Below are 20,139 nucleotides of genomic sequence, written 5' to 3'. Positions count from 1 at the left end.
GGCCAGCGTGGGTTCCACACAGAGGAGGCACGACACGGGAGCGAGGCCCTCCCCCATCCAACCCCCGTGTCCTTCAGCACCTCCTACAGACTCCCTCCCCTTGCCCTTCTGATTCACAGCGCCCACCTCCCTGCACCTACCCTATTCGAGCTACAGGGGAGCACCGTTGCTTCGTGGCCGCCAGCCCCGGAAGGGGCGCCAGCCAGCAGGGGGACGCACGGCTTAGAGGGGGCGTCTTGGGCAGAGAGGGGTTTGGGGCTGGGGTGTGTGTGCAGCGGGCTTGGGAGAGTGGGCTGGTGGCACAAAGAATGTGTGCACAAGGGTTAGGAGAGGAGATCGTGGTGCTTGGGTCTTCTCTTTTCGCCCTGCAAGCGTTCATTTCGGAAGGTCGCTCGCCGCAGGCTCCGTAGGCAAGCCGCGGCTCCGCCAAGACCACATTTCCCAGAAGGCTATGCGGGAAGGCGGGGCGGGGCAGGCAACCTGTGTTGCGCCTGCGCACAGAGCGAGCTGGAAAGGTAGGGGGGGCGAGGGGAGGCGTGCCCGCGGCAGGGCAGGGGGGAGGGGGCCGCGCGGCAGCGGCGCCGGGGCGAGCGCGCGTCCGCGGCGGTGATGGCGGTGCGTGAACGCGCGGCGGCAGCAATGGCCGCTCTGGAGCGGCGGGTGCCGAGTCTCGATGACTTCGCGGGACAGAGCTGGAGCTCATGGGTGGAGCGGGCCGACCTGCCCGCGGCCGACGGTGAGTAAAGCCACCCTAGAGTCCGGGGACCCCATCACCATCTCCCCTCCCCCTCTCCGGGCCCCCGCCAGCTGAGGGGAGCCGCCGACTGGAGCCGCCGTCCGGCTCCCCGGCCCCCCAAACAAAGGACCCGCCGGGTCCTAGTGCCCGCCCGCTCCACCACCCTCGCGCCTCCGGGTCCTAGCGCCGGCCCCTCGCTCGCAGCCCACCCTGCCCACCTCTGTCTTTGCCGGTGCCCAGTACCTGCCCTCACATCCGCTTGCCTTTATCTTTCTTCTTGCCTGTTGCCTTCCAGCTTCCGCCCCTCCTGCACCTGCTCCGGCTTTCTCCATCCGCAACAGTCCTCTCCACGTGTTTCCCACGCACCCCACTTCTGTGTCCCCCTCCCCAGCCCTCGTGTTCCTTCGCCTTTTGCCCCGCACCTCCTGCCCCTTCTCGGCGTTTGCCTGCTCGCTGCAGTGCTCCTAGACCCCGCCGCCCCTCCGCTCTAGTTCATCCATCCATCCATTTATCCATCCTCCCTCTCTCCCTCCCTCTTTCAGTCCATCCATCCATGCCTGCAACCTCCCGTCCTTTCCCGGGCCCCTTACCCTGCCTCTTGGCGTTCTCCCCTGACCCCCACCTTCTGCAGGCCACTGAGTGCCTTTGGTGAACAGGCCTACAGCCCCTTCTTCTGATCTTTGTCTCCTGGACCCCGGGGAGCACCTGGCCTCGTGGCCTTTGGGGGTGACAGCAGGCATCATGCCCCTGAAGAAGTTTGCAAGTGTGATGAGACCGAGGAGGAGACCTCATGGAACGGTCTCTAATGACACTTGTTCTCCTCGGGGACATCCGACTCCCAGCTCAGTTCTGTCTCTCATTCCCCACACTTGCATTTAATGGACTTCAAAGAGTGGGAGCTGCCTCTTGTCTCCTGCAAGCCTAGCCCACCACCCCTCATAGCTGGACATTACATAAGACTGCTAACAGCCTTCTCATCCTACCAAGGGACCAGGCTGTTAGTGGACACCAGAGATCAGAACTTATTGGGAACCCAGGCCAGGATGGGGCTGCCCCATGCTGGGTGGGCCAGGATGGGGCCATTGTCAGGGTCTGGGTGCACTGAGAACCGGAAATGGAGTCAGACGCCTTTGGTGACTCAGAATTGATTTTTTTTTTCCAAGGGACAGGGAGGGGGTGTTGAGGAGGGAGGGGAGAGGAGAGGAGTGAGGTAGGGGGATGGGGCAAGAGCTGCTTTGCACAGCTAAGATGTTTTTGTCATTAACCCAGAAACTGAGGTACAAGGGCAGGCCCTGCCCAGAGCCCCTCTAACAAGGGGTGGAGCTTGTGTAGTTGACTAAGGAGTCTTTGGAGATGCCAGAGGGTCCTGAGACAGCAGTTTTTCTGCTCTGTGACCATCCCATCAGTGCAGGACCTGAGATCCAGCTATAACTTTGACAATGCTGTGAGAAAACTCAGACAGAGCAAAGTTTGAGTTGGTGGAGGTGTGGGCCTGGGGAGTGTCTGTTTGGGATGCTGTGGAGTAGCAGCAAGGACCCGTCTGAGAAAGCTCAAGAAGGAACTTGGGGATCTGTAGGAACATTTAAGGGCTGTTCCCTTCCAATGGAGAAGTACGTTTAGAAAAGAGATGGTCCTAACCCACAGTCACCCAGCTCGTCTGCAGTAGAAGTCCGCCTTGGGGCTAAGGGCCCTTAGAAAGGTGGCTAGATTCTTCCTGATAGGGCCAGCTTGGTCCAGAGGCAGCAAATGACAGAAGCACGGGCGCGAGAAGGACCCCTGAAAGACTTGTCCACGTCCCGGGAGCTTCTCGGGGAGCGTGGGCTTCGTGCTGCTCTGGCCCTGCTCGGGGGAAAGGCCGGGGCTTCTGAGCTCCTGTTCTCTTCCAGGGGCTGAGCTGGAGGAAAGCAGCAAAAACACGAAGAAGCTGGATGCCATGACCCTCATTAAAGAAGGTGGGAGTCACCACACACTGAGGCTGGGGCCCGGGACAGCCAGGACCACCTCTGGTCTCCCGCCATACCCCGCAGGGAGCTAGCTGCTTGAAGCAGCAGGCTGGGGGGTTCCTCACTTTAATGGGCTCCCGTGACCTGCTGTTGGAGATCCTCATCCTAGGTGATTGGCACCTCCTGCCCCAGAAGCCCATGTCCTTCGGGACTGCTTAGCTTGAGCTCTGGAGGCTGGGAGCATCCGGCAGAAAGCCTGTCGTGTCAGCCGGGAGGTGAAGCACCTTCTAAGTGGCAGGCGGGCGGGCGGGCGCGGGAAAGCCCTGGGGTCCCCGGCCCCGGTGATAAGGGCTTCTGTCATTGCAGACATGTCCATCTTCGGGCACTGCCCCGCCCATGACGACTTCTATTTGGTTGTGTGTAACCATTGCAGCCAGGTGGTGAAGCCTCAAGCTTTCCAGAAGCACTGCGGTGAGGGGAGCCCTAGGGAGGCGAGGCGGGGCAGGGAGAGGTGGGGCATGGAACTCTGGGACAGGGTCAGCTGGGAGGTCGTGCGAGGTCTTAGAGGGTGACGCTGGGATGGGAAGGTCCTGCGGTGGCCTCGGAGCATTATGGGGAGGTCGGCGCTGGTATTTGAACTACCTTCCAGCGTCTGGGGAAGTCGGGAGGAGCTGAGAGTTTCAGGCAGCCGGTCTGGAATTGTGAGCCATGAAGGCTCAGGTTCGAATGGGAAGCAGGGAGATCAACAGTGCACGTTTGCTCTGGAACGTCAGCTTCTCCAACTGAGCCTGCGGCCGTGTTAGGAGGCTGGGGAGGGAGGCAGCTGATCCCACTCACCTCCGTTACTCTCTCTGCCTCCTGGTGACAGAAAGAAGACATGGGCCCCTCAGCAAGCTTTATGCCCGGGCCCCACCCCCACCTCCAGCCCCTGCCAGCTCTCAGAAATGCCATGTAGTGAATGGGCAGGGCCCAGCTTGTAGGGCCCCAGGTTCCACCAAAACCTCCTCCAGGGAGAAGGGCCAGGGGTCCCGGAGCCGCGGCCACCAGCCTCCCGAGAAGACCCAGAAGGACAACCTCTGGTAAGGAGAGGCTGCAGACTCCCCGGGACCAGCCCTGACCCGCACCCAGGGAGGGGATGACGAGAGGAGGCAACCCTGGGCTGAGGGGCACTGCGCATAGCAGGAGGTGGCCACGCCTGTCTGCGGCTCCTTCCCATGTATTCCAGGGACTGTGGGGTCCTCTGTCTGTGTTCTGCCCTGACCCACTGGAGCCCACCCAAGTTCCAGGGCCAGGAAGGAGATAGCTCTGGGCTAGAGTCCAGGCCACAGCCCCAGTCTCCCCACCCCCCAGCCCATACCCTCTTTCCATGTGTAGCCTTTTCGTGCCTGTGGTGAATCTGGAGAAGATGTCCAGTCTCCCGAAGCCCGATGGACATGGAATCAGGGTGGCCCCGCCCTCTGCTTTCCTCAGCCAGGCAGGCGGCCTCACCAAGGACTCCCCGGGAAAACCCCCCACGGCTCCCCCTTCTAAAGAACCTCCTGGCAGAGAGAACATCGAGATAATCCCCAGTGAGGGCTCCAGTCACCGGGCTGAAGGCAGCCCCCCTGAGAAGGAGCCTGGTGGGGCCAGGCTGCCGCCCAAAAGCCACCGGAAGATGGCTCGTGAGTAGTTGCAGTCTTGGGGCTCAGGAAGGGAGGGGGGCTCCTTTGGGCTGCTTTGTCCTGGGCCAGATGGGGAAGAGGCCAGGAGGGAGTGGGCCTGGTCATCCCAGGTTGACCTGTTTGCTTCCTGGGAAGCTTCTCTCTAGCCCGGGTCTCCTGCCTTAGTCCCAGCAGGTGAAGTTAAAGTGATTGGCCTTTATGTCTTGTCTCACCTGGATTCAGGGCACCAGAGAGCTCACAGCACATTTCTCTGGCATTCTAGATGCCTGTGGCTGCCTTTTTGCCTTTTTTTAAAAAAATTTTTTTTCTTTTATTTTTAAGGATTTATTTCTTTATTTGAAAGGCAAAGTCACAAAGAGAGGAAGAAGCAGAGACAGAGATCTTCCATCTGCTGGCTTACTCCCCAAATGGCCACAACTGAAGCCAGGAGCTTCTTCCAGATCTCCCACGTGGGTGCAGGGGCCCAAGCAATTGGGCCATCTTCCACTGCTTCCCCAGACACATTAACAGGGAGCTGGATCGGAAGTGGAGCAGCTGGAAATCTAACTGGTGCCCATCTGGGATGCCGGCACTGCAGCAGCAGCTTTTACCCACCGCACCACAGTGCCGGCCCCTGCTTTTGTTTCTTGATATGTGTTGCCCTGCTTTGGGCTTGAAGTCCAAAAGGAGTGCTTGGTCTGGGAAAGGGGAGGACTGGGATGGTTCCCATGCCCAGTGGGGAGATGCTCATGCCCCTACTTTAGTCCAGTTCTCCCCTGGCCCTGGACAAGACGAGACCAGATCCTCCTGTGAGGCTCTTGGAAGTGGTCTTGGGTTCACTGGAACCGCCTTCCCCACAGGGAAGGAGTGCGACCTCAACAGGCAGTGTGGGGTGATAAATCCAGAGACCAAGAAGATCTGTACCCGCCTGCTGACCTGCAAGGTAATCCCCCCACTGCCCCGCCCCGGCTACTGCACAGTGAGGGAGGGCCACAGAAGCGCCACCTGGGCAGGGAAAGTTTAGATGTTGTCCACAGGGTGGGGGGGCAGACCCACACCAGGGAGGGGACCTGGTGGGGGACAGCAGCCAGGCAGTGGCTTCCATATCCCACCCCACCCCTGCCCCAAAGGAGGGTTTTGTCCACATAGGGGAGTGAAAAAAAACATCCAAACAAACCCACAAACACTCACATCCCCTCTCTCTCCGCTTGCCCAGGCCAGAGCACACCGCTGCCCCTTACCCCTGCTCAGCTCACACCCCCTCCCCACCCCTCCGCCCTGCTCTGTTCTAGATCCACTCGGTGCACCAGCGCCGGGAGGTCCAGGGCCGGGCCAAGGACTTTGACGTGCTAGTGGCAGAGCTGAAGGCCAACTCCCGCAAAGGGGAGTCTCCCAAGGAGAAGAGCCCAGGGCGCAAGGAGCCGGCTCTCGAGCGCCCCTCCCAGGAGCCCCCGTGCTCAGTCCCGGTCGTGGCAGCAGCAGCTGCTCCCAGCAGCACCTTCTCTGCTCGTTCCAAGCAGACCTACCCATACTGTGCACTGCCCAGGTACGTCCGAGGTCCAACCCGTACCTTGTCTGGGGATACTTAGCCCCTAAGCCAGTAGGGAGCCCCCTGAAGACAGGCCCAGGAAAACGTGCTCACTCGGCCCTGAGTGTGGGAGGATACCGGGGGCCCCTAGCTTGGGTGTGGAAGCAGGGACTCACCTACCACAGTACCCCAGCCTCTCTAGAGCGTGCCAGATCCAAACACCTGGGATGGGAACGTGTTCCCAGCCATGCCCAACAGGCCAAAACGTGTCACTGGGGGGCCAACAGGGTCATGGGCCTGGGTCAGGCAGTCCTACTGTGTATTCATTCGCTGGCCCCTTCGTGTGCAGAGGCTGCGCTGGACTCCGGGGAGAGCCTGCCTTGCCGAAGGAGACACACACGCATCTCTGCCTGTAACACGAGGGGCAGACACGAAACACAGGCTCAGCTCACAGACAGGCTCACAGGAATATGTGATGCAAGAAGGGGGGTCAGAGAGTTGACGGGGCTGACCAGAGCTGGGTGCAGTTGAGCTCGGAAGATTTTCTGGAGGAGGCGAATCTGGAGCAGATTTTCCCCCTGAGGAGGCAGGGCCTGGGAAGTGAAGGGGTTGGGGAGAGCGCCCCTAGGGAGCTGTGGTCCTGTCATTCCCTCCCATCCTTTCCTGTTTCCTCTTCCTCTGGCCGTCCGGCAGGGTGTCTGCCCCGGCAGCTTAGCGGGTTCAGGGCCCCCCCACCGACACCCTCCTCCTCCCCCTGCTGCAGACCCAACCCTGACCCCAGTCACGTCGCCCTCACAACCCCTTTGGCCCTTCCAGGTCCCGGGCCTCCTCTGAGAGTGAGGTGGATGATGAAGGCCCCTGTGGTGGTGATGGGGACCCAGGCCTGTTCCCCTTCCCCCTGCCCCGGGGTGGGGCCCAGGCCTCCAGCGAGGAGAGCGAGGAGGAGGGGACATCCGATGACCTCCACCTCCCCCCTGACTGCCATTATGCAACCCGGCCCCCACGGCCGCAGGCGGTAAGGCCCAGGGTGGGGATGGGGGGTAGCCCAGTGCTGCTGGCCCACCCTGTGGGGAGGAGGCCAGATGCTGTGTGCACATACCCTCTCTGCACCCGCGGCCCCGTCAACATGCCCCTTCTGCCTCTAGTTCTGCACCTTTGGGAGCCGGCTGGTGAGCCCAGGATGCTACGTGTTTAGCCGCCGGCTGGACCGGTTCTGCTCGGCACTCAGCTCCATGTTGGAGCGGCACCTCAGCTCCCATATGTGGAAGTAAGTCTCTGGGGGGTGAAAACTCCCTTCTCGGGCCTCCGCGGTGTGCCTTGGCTGCTTGCCAGGAAGACCCAGATGGGGAGTGGCACGAAGGGGGCAGGCAGGTGGCAGCGTGGAGCTGGGTTAAGGCAGGGCGTGCATGGGAGGTCTGAGGGTGAACCTGATTCTTACTCATCACCTGCAGTGTCGCTTGTGTAACTAGGGATGGTTACTGAGATTTCAAATGAGGCTCTTACTGGGCCTGCATGCTAGTCCATACATTGTGTATTAGTTCCTTCCTTTCCCTGTGCCTTCTTCCTAGCCCTCAGTTCCAGCATTTCCCAGCAGATGGCAGCAACCTTGGGCTCGGCCCGCCGTTTCTAGGCGGGGCAGAGACCAGTTTCTGCTGTGGGAAGGCCCTCGTGTTTGCTTGCCGGTCACAGTGGGGTTCTCTTTTTGCTGCAGGAAAATCCCACCGGCAGCTGAACCTGCCTCCCACCTCGTCAGCTCCCCTTCACCTGCTCCCCTGAGCCCTCCTTCCACAGGCAGCTGCCCCCGCCTCCCAGGCCCACCCCCCAGACCCGCCTGCCCAGCTTCCACGCCCCCTACCAAGGACAGCCTTGTCCCCAGCTACCCTGCAGGCTCCCCCAGCGTGGCAGCCGCCTGCAGCCAGGCAGAGTGCACGGGCGGGAGCCAGGCTATCACCTCACCACTGCCTGCCAACACGCCGTCCCCGTCCTTCAGCAAGCTGCCACCTTCCAAGGCCAGCAAGTCATCCAAAGGCAAGGACGGGGCGGAGGCAGAGGCCCCCTCGCGAAAGCGGAAGTTATCTCCTGGCCCTACCACCTTCAGACGGACCTGCGTCCTGGAGCCCGCTGGAAAGGGCAAACCCTCTGGCTGCCGGGGCCTCTCGGCCAAGACTAAAACAGCCCTGGGCGTGGGGCTGAACGGGACGGTGGGGCCAAGAATGAAGCGGGCAGGGCCCCTGGACTGTCGGGGTCCCCCCCACCAGCCCCCTACGCCAGTCAAGGCTTCTCAGCTGGAGAACCGGGGAGCCGCCGGACACCCAGCCAAGGCCCTGCCCACCAACTGCCTCTCTGAGGAGGAGGTGGCCAAGAAGCGGAAAAACCTGGCCACTTACTGCCGGCCGGTGAAGGCCAAGCACTGTCAGCCTGGGGCCCCTGCCGACGCGGCCTGCTCTGTGCGCCGCAAGAAGCCCGGGCCGGCCCTGGCCTTTGAGGAGAAGTGCTCGACACTGAAGGTACCGGCCCTGCTTCCTGAAACGTGCGGGATGGTGGGCGTGGGGAGCGGTGGGGACCTGACGTGGACAAGGCGCTGAGCAGATGGCTGTGCAGGGCCGGGAGGAAGAGGAAGCTGAGAGTCGCTGAGCCGCCGTCTTTAGGGGGAGGCAGGTCAGCTCTTAGGAAAGGGAACCCAGCTTTGGCCTGCTGAGCCGTGCCCTCTACAGCCCTTGTCCTCTGCCTGCCCTGCCACAGCACAGGGTCGCCTCTTGCTGTGGCCCTCCTTCCAGGCCCTGGAGCTGCTGCTGGGCCCTGATGAGAAGGGAGGTTAGGTCCCCTGAGCTGTGGCCCAGTATGGCGGGCAGGGAGGTGGGCGGGCTGATCTCACTCCTGGTTCTTCCTCAGGGCATCACGGAAGGGCAACTGCACTGCTCAGGGTCCATATGTGTGCATGTGTACCCACGTGCAAGTGACAGGTGACCAGGTGGTTGTGGTTTTTTTTTTTTTTTGCCTCTTTTTTTAATTTTTTTTTTTTTGACAGACAGAGTGGACAGTGAGAGAGAGAGAGAGAGAGAGACAGAGAGAAAGGTCTTCCTTTGCCGTTGGTTCACCCTCGAATGGCCGCCACGGCCGGCGCGCTGCGGCCAGCGCACCGCGCTGATCCAAAGGCAGGAGCCAGGTGCTTCTCCTGGTCTCCCATGGGGTGCAGGGCCCAAGGACTTGGGCCATCCTCCACTGCACTCCCGGGCCACAGCAGAGAGCTGGCCTGGAAGAGGGGCAACCGGGACAGAATCCAGCGCCCCGACCGGGTCTAGAACCCGGTGTGCAGGCACCGCTAGGCGGAGGATTAGCCTAGTGAGCCACGATGCTGGCTTTTTTTTTTTTTTTTTTTTTTTTTTTTTGCCTCTTCTAATAGTATCCCTGGTGCAGCAGGCCATGGATTTCATGTGACATTAGCCAGGAGGGACTTCTTGGGACAGGACAGGGAGCTGCCCTGAGTTAGGCTTGGACCAGATGCAGCCAGAGGAGAGCTGTGGGTCTGACCGGTACACGGGGCCCAAGTGCCCCTTCTGGGCAAGTGTTACTTGTCCCCTTGCCCAGTTTTCCTCGGCAGGCTAGCAGAAGGAAGTCAGACGTCATCCCTTCCCGTCCACACAGGTCACCAGCTAGGACGACCGGCGGCCCCCCGCCCTGACCGCCTCTTACCTCTTGTCTTCCACAGTCAAAAGCCCATTAACGAGAAAGTGCCTGCCCACTGCGATGGAGCTGCCAGCACCTCCTCCCCTCCAGATCCGGGCCCCAGGCTGCTGCCGCTTTTTATAACTTTATATTATTTTTTTTAAGAAAAAAAAAAACTCTTTAAAATACCTCAAGACTGTCTCCCTGTTCTGTTGCTGCTAAGGAAATATAAAAACAGAAACATAGAGAAGGAAGAAAAAAACGTGTAACAAAATGAGTGTCCTTACTGTCCCCGACCCCCACCCTGGGAGATGCCGACGTGGGGGTAGGGGGAGCAGGCTCCAGCCCCCATAGCTTGCTGGTAAAAGTGTCCCAGGTGGGCCTTTGAAATAGTGTGAAGCTGTCTGGGTCCCGTATCGTCCAGGCCGTCTCCTTACTGGCTGGGATAATGTGGTGTGTGGCCGGCGGGGTGAGCGGGCGGGCGTCCACGGTGGTGCCCGGAGGACTGTGGTTCTGCTCTTGGATCCCTGCCCTGAGGGTGTGTGGGAGTTGGCCGGTGGCCCTTTCCTGCTGTTCTGGCCACCCAGAGCCTGAACTGAGTAGAAGAGTGCTCTCGGGCTGGGCCTCTTCTGTGGGGTGGGCTGTGGGCCTGGCCGGAGGGAAGGGGTAGGCCTCCTGAACCACTCCTTTGTGGTGACAGGAAGGGAAAAGGTGTAATAACTTGCAACACTTGTGGTGTGGGAGGCCCTGGCTCTTCAGGATCACCTGGTCTCTGCTGAGCAGCTGATGTGGAGGCGGCCAGGCCTGGGAGTGCCCAGTTCCATTTTTCTCCCTGGGGACCACTGTGCAGAGGGCGGAGGAGACACCTATCTCCCTCAGTTGATCCTCAAGCCTGAATTCGCCAGGGACCGGAGCACTGTTTTGTTTTTTTTGTTTTTGTTTTTGTTTTTTGTTTTTTTTTTTTTGCCATGTCCTTTCCTTTATTCTTTTTTAGGCAGGGAGGAATCATTTCTGTTCCCTTAACAAGAGAGGGTGACAGGAGACAGAGTAGCCAGGGAAATCTGGTACCTCTGAAAAGCTGTTCGAAACACTGGGTTCACACTCTCGGTTCAGCCTACCGGACGTGGGATTTGGCGTTTCCCACGGCTGCTTGAGACGCACGCCCTTGCAGACACGAGGGTGGACAGGAAGGTGGGCTGGGCCGCCGCTGGGTCCCCTCGAGCCCCCACTGGCCCTCCTGGGAGCCGGCCTCTCCGGGGCAGGCGCGCTTCCCCCCCGACCTCCAGAGGGCGCTGTGGGCGACTCCACCGCGCTGCCGGCGGCATCCCTGGGGAGGAGCCTCTCCTGCAGCCGCCGCCGCCTCCGCGATCACAAACCCGGAAGACGCGCTCGGGGAGCCGGAGGGTGCGGGCCGGACCGGCACGGCCATGCAGCCCCTGGAGGTAGGGCTGGTTCCCGCTCCAGCCAGGGAGCCGAAACTGACCCGCTGTCTGCGGAGAGGCAGCGGCATCGTGGCGCACCTGGTGGCTTTGGGCTTCACCATCTTTCTGACAGTGCTGTCCCGGCCGGGAACCAGTGAGTGTGCGGGGCGGGGCGGGGCGGGGCCGCGGAAGGGGGCGGAGCCGGGATGCTGGAGGGGCTTCGCTGGGAGACGCAGTCGGGACCCGAGTAGGGGCGGGGCGGCCTGAAGCAGGGGTGTGCGGGGTGCTGGGGTGGGGGGCTGGGGGCCCCGGGCCCGGGCATCCTGGCAGGGTGGGGCTTTGCGTATTGTGGGGGAAGGGCCGACGAGTGAACCGAGCCGACTGATCACTTCTTCCGAAGCAGGGCTCCTGATGGTACAAATGAAGAAGGGGTGCTGGAAGGGGCACCCAGGCCAAACCGGTGTGTGTTTGAGGGGAATGCCTGTTGGCTGCTCACCCTGAAGCCCCTTGGCTGCTACACTTTGCCCTACGTTCCTGATTCGGGTTGGGGATGGAACACCGGAGCCAGACCCTCTGGGCTCCAGCAAGCCTCCCCGGGGTCAGGAACAATGGTGCCCAGCCGTCAGCCTGTTCTCTTTGATTCTTAGGTCTTTTCTCCTGGCACCCTGTGTTCATGGCCTTGGCGGTGAGTTTGGGCTTCTGCCAACAAGTGCTTTGTTTGGATATGCCAGGCTTCTCCCCTAGAGAAGCATCCAGCCTTCATAGGGCTCCAAGAAGTGGGGAAAACAGCCAGGGCCCTATCTTTCCCTGCAACCCATGGGCCTGGGAAGCAAGGGAGGGGGCACAGGGGAGGGCAGGGCCACTGGTAAAGTGTCAGGACATTGGAAAGCCTGGGGAGGTGTGAAGGAGACCTCTTTCTCTGCTGGGAGGTGAAAGGAAGTGGAAGGGGTGGTCTCCCGTCGTCTCCCACTTCACTGAACAGTTCCGGAGACAGCTGTTGCACTGATCAGGAAATTGGAGTCCCGGAGGTGGGGAAATGGCACCCTGAACGGTGAGACTCGCGCTTAGGTGCTGACTCCCAGTTGTCCCCAGCGGTGCTGACCTGAGGGGCAGGAGGCCTTTTGTTCTCTTTGGACGGAGAAGAGCTCCTCCTCCTCTTCCTCAGTGCTCCAGGCCAGGCCCGTGCTCACTGGCCCTCTCCTGTGTTCACAGTTCTGCGTCTGCATGGCCGAGGCCATCCTGCTCTTCTCGCCTGAGCACTCCCTGTTCTTCTTCTGTTCCCGAAAGGCTCGGATCCGGCTCCACTGGGCGGGGCAGACTCTAGCCATCCTCTGCGCAGCCCTGGGCCTGGGCTTCATCGTCTCCAGCAGGACCCGCAGCGAGCTGCCCCACCTGGTGTCCTGGCACAGCTGGGTAGGAGCGCTGACTCTGCTGGCCACTGGCGGCCAGGCACTGTGTGGGCTCTGCCTCCTCTGCCCCCGAGCAGCCAGGGTCTCCCGGGTGGCTCGTCTGAAGCTCTACCACCTGACGTGTGGACTGGTGGTCTACCTGATGGCTACAGTCACAATGCTCCTGGGCATGTACTCAGTGTGGTTCCAGGCCCAGATCAAAGGGGCAGCCTGGTACGTGTGCCTGACACTGCCCCTCTATCCAGCCCTCGTGATCATGCACCAGATCTCCAGCTCCTACTTGCCAAGGAAGAAAACGGAGATGTGAGCGCCTCCGCGCTCCCAGCCGTGGACTTCACTGTTCGTTCCCTTTGGGCACCTCCGGCGGACCCACTTCAGAAGTGGTCGGGGTTTTGCGCTTCGTGGCTTGGCCAGGGGCTGCAGAAACGCAAGCTGCTATTGGTGAGGGATGACTCAAATGGGGGAAATGTAGCAGGTGCGAGTGGCAAGTGTTCAAACGTGGTCCTGAAGCCTCTCTCCACTCTTGACGAGAGATGGAGTAGTGGGTGGGGGCAGAGAAGGTTTTAGGGTGGTCACTCTTTTTCTGTGTACCTGACTGAGAGCGGGGTTCCTGTGTGTTGTCAGTAGCAGGCATGCGTATTTGGGTCACTTTTGGGAAAGTGTGCTGTAGTGGAGAGAGGCCAGGGGTCGTGCTGTGGGTTCTGGCCTCTTGGGTCCTGCTGTGTGACTTCAGTGAGTTCCGTATCTCAGGATCCCAGTTTTCTTATCTGTGAAATGGATGCTTCCAAGCAGTCTCTAATGAGTGTCAGTCGGGTTGACGTCACAGAACACCCACCCAGCTTTGGACCACGCGGACCACCTAGCGGACTCAGGATGGTAGTTCTGATTCCTTCTCCTTTTACTCACCTGGGGAGACCAGTCTGCCTGCGTGGCCCTTCAGAAATCTGCTAACTTGACTCCTGGAGGGAAGCGGCTTAGGTAGAATCTCCTGGACAGTAAAGGCACTAAAGTCACTTTAAAGTGTTTAAAGGAGCAGAAGGGCTTGGTTTAGCACGCCTGTGGCTCATGGCCGGGGTCCTCACCTGCTGCCCACCTGGATGCGGCTCTTCCCCTGCATCCACTCTCAGGGCAGAGCAGTCCTGGGCGTTGCGTGCTTGGCCCTTCTCAGGGCCCCGGTGCTTGCTTGAGCACAGAGCTCTGTGGAGCTCTTCTGAAGCTTCTAGAACAAGATAAGGGCCAAGGAAGCGGGGCAGGGCTCTTCTGACCCAAGGAAAGCAGTTTCCCTGGCTCCTTTCTCCTTGTCGTCTGTGCTCTCCTCAATTGTCTCTTGCCCTTAGGCCCAAGAGAGGGCTGAAGCTAGAGCCAGCCGGCAGGTAGAGGCTGGGCCTCTTCTTGCACAGACTCCTCCTTGTCCCGACTGGAAGAGCTTCCTGGTCAGCCACGGGTGGGGAGAGCTAGATGCCTGCCGGGCTGGCTGTGGTCGTCTTGGTCTGGGAGGTGGGACCCCCACAGATCACAGCCAGCTGAGCTAGGCGAGCTGGTGGAAGTAGGTTGCTACTCCAGGAGGCCTGGGGTGCAGAGGCTAGAGCTTCAGTTCCCGGAGCAGGGGGAGGCATTCGTAGATGTCCGCAGTTGGGACACCCCAGGTTTGCAGAAGGTGCAAGGCTTTCTGTCCGGGTGGCTCAGAGGCAAGGAGGTTGGGCGTGATTTGACAGTACAGGAATGGGGACTGCAAGGACAGCGTGTCCCCTCCGTGGACCTCAAGCCACTCCTGGGTGAGGCGGCGTCTCTTTGGAGCGCTCTCCACCCTGAACGTTGAAAGGGGGCCCCTACTGTGCCGAGGCTGTGTGTTCCTGTCTCTTTCGTCACCCTCTCTCCACTCTTAAACCATCCAAGCTGGTGTGAACCTGGAAGAAACGGTTCCAGGGGCCACACGGAGGAGCTGCTCTCCCAGGGCCCTCTGATCCAGGGCTTCCAGCTCCTCTCCCCCCCTCACAGTGCTGGCAGCCTGACCTTGTCTGCAGCGGGGCAGGAGAGCCAGGTGAGGCTCACCAGCTTGTTCTGAGAGCAAGCAGGCAATGCTGGAAAGCCTGAGCCTGCCTGAGGTGCTGCCTCCTCCCAGGTGGTGCGGGGGCTGGTGGGCGGGTGGGCAGGCCTGCTGACAGCCGGCAGTTTGCGTGGGCTGTGCCATCTGATGTCTATTCCCAGCCCTGGGAGGAAGGGGGAGTCGTTTATATTCTGCAGGAGGAAGGGACCCCAGTTGTCACCTCTCTGACCAGTGGGGCCAGAGGGCAGGGGTGCAGGGCAGAGAGGAGGGCACAGGTGGTCTCCTCCGGCTTAGTTGGGTCTGAGTGCAGTATAGAGAGCGCTCACCAGGGGGAGCCCTTTCTGGCAGGCTAGATTGCTGCGGGGGGTGGGGGCTGTGCTCTCTCACCTCCCAGCTTTCCATTCCTTCCTCCATCACCACCTGCCCTCCCATCCGTGGGCAGCAGCTGGCCACCCATCAGACCTCAGAGCCAGGGCACTCTTCCTCCAGCTGGGACCTCAGTGGCTGCCAGCTGCGGATGGCTCCTGCTTGTGTTTCCCTCCTTCCTGCACCCTCTCTTTTCCCTGTCTTCCTGGATCTCCTGTGTCTGGGGTGTCAGCTGGGCTCCGCAGCAACAACCAGAGGCACTGGGGGATAAGCAAATGGCTGTCCTTTTGCCCTTGTTCCTGGGCTGGGCAAAGCTGCTAGTAGTCAAACTGTTTTCCTTTTTTTTTTTTTTTAAAGCCAGGGTGCTCAGATTAAAAAAAAAAAAAAAGTTTTGCTTATCATTTGCACAAATTTCCATATCAGGCTCACTAAGTCCTGATTCCAAATTTGATTGTGTTCCATGTTTGATTATATTCAGACTCAACCTTGAGGACATCAGAAATAGGGATATGGTGCTTGTCTCCGAATCCAAATGGTAATAGGGTTACTATTTTGGGTTTGGAATACCCTCCCAAGCCCCCGTCTTTCCTGTAACCACCCCTCCGTCCCCTTGAGCCCCCCTTGGCTGGGGCTGGGGTGGCCTGGCAGGAGCTCTGAGCTCAAGCTTGGTCTGAGCAAGTCTTCCGGGAATCACCTTGGCTCATCGGCTGCCGTCACTTGCCAGTGCTTGCCTCAGCTCTCCCCGCCCCCTCACAGGGCAGACCACCCTTCCCCACTCTCTGACACTGTCCCTTCTTGTTCCCTGTCCCCACCCCTCTAGCTCCATGGTAAAACCTCATGGTGTGGTGGCGGGGGAAAGATGCAGGCATCCTCCCGGAGCCAGCTGGCTGCTGTGCCGAAGCGTGTTCAGAGTTAATAATAATCATTAGCTGAATGGTGCCGGGGCCTTTCAGCTCCAGATCTCTAAGCGCTCACAGACTGAGTCAGCCTGCCCTCACCTTCCCCCTCTGCTAAGGCTATGGTGGCTCCCCTGGGGGGGGGGGGGGCAGGAATCAGGAGTCTTGCTGCCTCCCCATGCCTTGAAGCTTCTGTCTCCTAGATGTGGGCATTGAGAGTCCTCTCAGCAAACTAATCAGAGTTCACACCTGACGAAGGTCAAAGGTCAGGCTGTGTCAGGAACACTGTGTTTGGCAAAGACCGGTAGTTGCCCTGGTGGCTGTAGATCCTGAACCACGGGTACCCTTTCAGCCTCCAGGGGCATCCCTAGTCCTGGGACCCCTCTGCAAGCTCAGGGAACAGGAAGACTGGATTCAGGGCACCGGATACCCCTGTGTCTGCTTCTGCACTAGCCTGGAAGCAGCGTGGGTTTCCTCAGCTCCTCACACCCGTGTGGCCACGGGCAAATCAACTCGCTGCTTGGCCTACCTCACAGGGCTGTTGTGAGGGTTCGATGCCAGAACGAATGTTAACAGGCACTGGACAACTCAAAACATTAAACAAATGTAAACAGGAGGTAGCATTGTGTTCTTGTCCTTCTCTCTCTTTGCCTGAGCCTGGCTGTAAGGAGGCAATAAACAGTTCTAGATCGTGATGTGCAGCGGTCCTGAGTCTCAGAGGCTGTGCTGACCCCCCAGAGAGAACACAGACCTGCGTCTTCCTTTGAGCTACAAGGTCAGCTCTTACCCACTCCTGCCAGCAAGGCCATAACCAGTGAGGTTTGCCCTAATGCTGCCTACCTGGTGTTTGCAAGGCATAGTGCTGCCTGAGAATCGGAATGCAGTCCCTGCCGGGTCCGCCTGCAGCCCTTGGAGCTGCTGGTCACCAGCCTCTGGGAAGCTCTCCCAGGGCATTCGGTCCTGCTGAGGGAAGGGGAGCAGACGCAGCGGGGCGCCGCCTCCTCCGCAGAGCTGAGGGGCGTGGCCTTGGGCCGCAGACGCCCGCAGCTTGATTTTCCCTCTTTCAGGCCCTCGGAGTTGGGTCGCAGTCTCCTCCTCTCCAGAGTGCTTTACTGGAATGAGAACACGCACGTGCACACGGTGCATGCGCACTATGAGCGGGTCTGTTTAAATTTTAAGTTCAGGGAAGGAGACCTTCCATTCCATTTGTGTGAGATGAGCCAGCAACCTGCCTGGAGTGGACACAGAGGCAGGAACCACAGTGGGCACGGGGCTCGGCTTTTTGTGCCTTTATTGTCTTTCTGTCCTGGGATCTGGGATGACAATAGGCGGGCATTGTGGGCGTGGCCTCTGCAATTCAACAGGGGCACAGAGAAGAGACCCGCTGAAGGACAGGAGGACAGCGTGCCAGTACCACCCCAGGGGGCAAGTTGACACAGACCCCACCACGGGGCTGGGCTTCACAGAGGCACAGACTGTCAGCATCGAGATGCCCCTCTCCCACCCGTAGGCATGGCCTATCACCAGGGTGGCCAGGGACTAACAGTGCCAGCTTGTAATCCCACATGAGGCTCTAACCTGTCTTGGAAACAGACTAAGGAAATATTCTGTGGTATGGGGGTAGACAGCTCTTATCTCATTGAGATACACAAGAGGCCCCCAGCATCCCTGTATTTAAAGCAGGTCCCCAGTTACCTCACTGGGGTTATCGCTTTCTAAGGATGCCCAGTTCTGCTTTAGGCCCACGCCAAGAGCTAACTACTGCCACGTGAGGGAGCAGCACCAAACACCGCCAACCCAACCTGCGGCACATGTGTGCCCACCGCTTTGGGAGCAAGACTTCATGGCACGCAGCAGGCCCCTCGCAGGGCTTCTTGTCTAGGCTTGCAGAAGGTGGGACCTCCCAGGCCGTGGTGGAGTGCCCTCTGTGATCCAGGGACAGTACCCAGGCTTATGTAGACCAGAAGGCCTCAGGGTAGGTCTAAGCACCTTTACCACTGCCCATTTTCCTCCCGATGAAGAGGCCCGATTGGTAGCTGTTTTACCCCAGGAGAGGAAGCTCCCAGCACCCAGCACAGGCTCACTGTGGTCAGTCATCCTAATGCAGGGGTCTGAGCCTCTTCTGTTCTGTGGGTGTGGAAAGTGAAGCTTTGCCACCAGATTCCTGGGAGACAAGGTATGTGGCACAAGAACTGCAAATGCGGAAAGGGAAGGAGCCAAGTGAACAGGTGGAAGAAGACCAGGCGAGCAAAGGCACTGAACTCTCATCTTCTAAAAGGCACCTGTCAGTAGCACTCACCCCAGCCCCTGCCCCAAGTCCAACCTAAGAGGAGCTAGGGAAAGTGCTATGAGATGTGGCAGAAGTGCACACCTTGACCAGGATCTGGGGAACTTCTGGTGGGGTGGGGCAGGAAGGGTTGGAGAGGTGCAGCATGGACTTCCTCGGGACAACCTCTCAGGCTCAGAGACAGGGCTTGGCACAGGCCAAAACAGAGGGGAGACGTTCACGCTAGTACTCCCCAGACCTTTTTTTTTTTTTTTTTTGACAGGTAGAGTTAGTGAGAGAGACAAAGAAAAAGGTCTTCCTTCCACTGGTTCACTCCCCAAATGGCCGCTATGATTGGCGCTGCGCCGATCCAAAGCCAGGAGCCAGGTGCTTCCTCCTGGTCTCCCACACGGGTGCAGGGGCCCAAGCACTTGGGCCATCCTCCACTGCCCTCCCAGGCCACAGCAGAGAGCTGGACTGGAAGAGGAGCAACCGGGACTAGAACCCGGTGCCCATATGGGATGCCAGCGCCGAAGGCGGAGGATTAACCAAGTGACCCACAGTGCCGCACCACCACCCCCACCAGACCTGTTCTTGTTACCAGCTTCATCCTGTCAACCAAGCTGTCAATCACAGCAAAAACTGCTTTGCAAAGATGAAAACCTACATAGGCTGTGGGAGTGCTCTGGCACCAACATCTCACCTCACTGGCTGGCGAGGCTGGTTTGTCTGATGCGGCTGGTTGTGGGGTGTCTCTGCCTCACCAGACCAGCGCTTCCTCATGAAGCAGACGCTGTCCAGATACAGGAGGGCTGCCCTTTGGGTGAGATTTTATACATGTGAGAAATGAGGTAATTCTTCAAATTCTGATTCATTTCCCCCTCCTCTTACCACTTCCCATTTTCCTTTGGAATCTATCATGACAATCCCTTTCCAGAAGTACTAAGAGGGGGCCGGTGTTGTGGCGTAGCAGGTAAAGCCACCGCCTGCAGTGCTGGCATCCCACGTGGACGCCGGTTCAAAACCTGGCTGCTCCACTTATGATCCAGCTCTCTGCTATGGCCTGGGAAAACAGTAGAAGATGGCCCAAGTCCTTCGCACGGGAGAAAGAGAAGAAGCTCCTGGCTCCTGGTTTCAGATCAGCGCAGCTCTGGCCATTGTGGCCAATTGAGCAGTGAACCAGCGGATGGAAAACCTCTCTCTCCCCCTCTCCTTCTCTGTGTAACTGACCTTCAAATAAATAAATAAATAAATATTAAAAAAAAAAGTACCAAGAGAGCAGCTGAAGAACTTGCATGGCTGGAGTTTGGAATCCAGCCCACTTTCTGATAGGCTGCATCCACCACAGTGGGAACGACACTTTTCCACACCATGCTGAGGACTCACTAACTTGTCAAATATTTACCTGCCCACTAGATGAACAGACTTTTAGCCTGAGATGAAAATCTGAAAATATACTGGTAATCAAACACAGGACAAAAAAATGTCCTGGTAGTGAAAGTGAGCTGCTCCCCATTGCTTCTGAGTCAGTTCCAGCATTTTCTGTAGTCCCTGTCAGTGGGCTTGACCTGGATTTGTTAGAGGACTCTGCAGGACCACCCCTCACCACCAGGGATCCAGGGACACTTCATTATCTACAAGCTTTGGTTCCAAGTCATGGGATTCCTAAACTCATGCCTGCGAAAGCCTCAGAGACCTCTCCTCTGAGAAACTATCTCAGAGGTCAGCAAACTGGTCTGTTCTGCTGACCAAACATGCCCATCCCCTGATCCTGTGTGGCCTGGGAGCTAACAAGAGTTCTTATATTTGTAAATGGTTGAAAAGACTCAAAAGACATGTCAAAATTATATGAAATTCAAATTTCAATGTCCATAAATAACACTTTATTGGATTCTGTTTTGGGTATTGTTTGATCATGTCCTCTGAAGGTTCACGTGCTGGAAGCTTGGTCTCCAGTGTGGTGTGATGTTGACAGGAGATGGAACATTTAGGAAGTGGAACCCGGTGGGAGGTAACAGGTCATTAGGGGTGTCACTCCCAGAAGTGTTCTTGTGGGGCCCTGGTTAGTTCCCGTGGGTGTGAATTATTATAAAAAGAGCAAAGGAAAAGTGTTTGATGCAACAGCTAAGATACCACTTGGAACACCCGCATCAGAGTACCTGGATTTGGGTCCCGGTTCTATTTCAGTTGCCTGCTAATATGCACCCTGGTAGGCAGCAGG

At 58.8% G+C, this 20,139-nt stretch overlaps 2 protein-coding genes across 6 annotated transcripts; both read left to right on the top strand.

Annotated features, from left to right (window-relative positions):
- Positions 1–540: 540 nt before the first annotated feature.
- On the top strand, positions 541–9,707 carry ATXN7L2 (ataxin 7 like 2). 2 transcript variants are annotated; one of them, XM_008264744.4, is made up of 11 exons: positions 541–736; positions 2,623–2,688; positions 3,046–3,150; positions 3,548–3,758; positions 4,150–4,340; positions 5,180–5,262; positions 5,612–5,865; positions 6,664–6,862; positions 6,993–7,114; positions 7,559–8,354; positions 9,557–9,707. In XM_008264744.4, exons 1-11 carry the CDS (start codon positions 610–612, stop codon positions 9,569–9,571), a joined length of 2,169 nt encoding a protein of 722 aa, XP_008262966.2. In that variant the 5' UTR covers positions 541–609; the 3' UTR covers positions 9,572–9,707. The 2 variants fall into 2 exon arrangements, with proteins under 2 accessions (XP_008262966.2, XP_008262965.2); XM_008264743.4 differs by having other exon boundaries at positions 542–736; positions 4,054–4,340.
- A 730-nt stretch (positions 9,708–10,437) lies between these two features.
- On the top strand, positions 10,438–16,268 carry CYB561D1 (cytochrome b561 family member D1). 4 transcript variants are annotated; one of them, XM_051856182.2, is made up of 4 exons: positions 10,444–11,088; positions 11,338–11,394; positions 11,582–11,619; positions 12,147–16,268. In XM_051856182.2, the coding sequence occupies exons 1-4, from the start codon at positions 10,941–10,943 to the stop codon at positions 12,648–12,650; spliced, it is 747 nt and encodes a 248-aa protein (XP_051712142.1). In that variant the 5' UTR covers positions 10,444–10,940; the 3' UTR covers positions 12,651–16,268. The 4 variants fall into 4 exon arrangements, with proteins under 4 accessions (XP_008262963.1, XP_051712142.1, XP_069934028.1 ...); XM_070077927.1 differs by having other exon boundaries at positions 11,335–11,394; XM_008264741.4 differs by lacking the exon at positions 11,338–11,394 and having other exon boundaries at positions 10,438–11,088.
- The last annotated feature ends 3,871 nt before the right edge of the window (positions 16,269–20,139 follow it).

The sequence above is a fragment of the Oryctolagus cuniculus genome, chromosome 7 (genome assembly GCF_964237555.1).
Source record: "Oryctolagus cuniculus chromosome 7, mOryCun1.1, whole genome shotgun sequence".
NCBI classification, from domain to species: Eukaryota; Metazoa; Chordata; class Mammalia; order Lagomorpha; family Leporidae; genus Oryctolagus; species Oryctolagus cuniculus.
The sequence above is the reverse complement of the archived record's forward strand: the minus strand, read 5'-3'. Positions and strand labels throughout refer to the sequence as shown.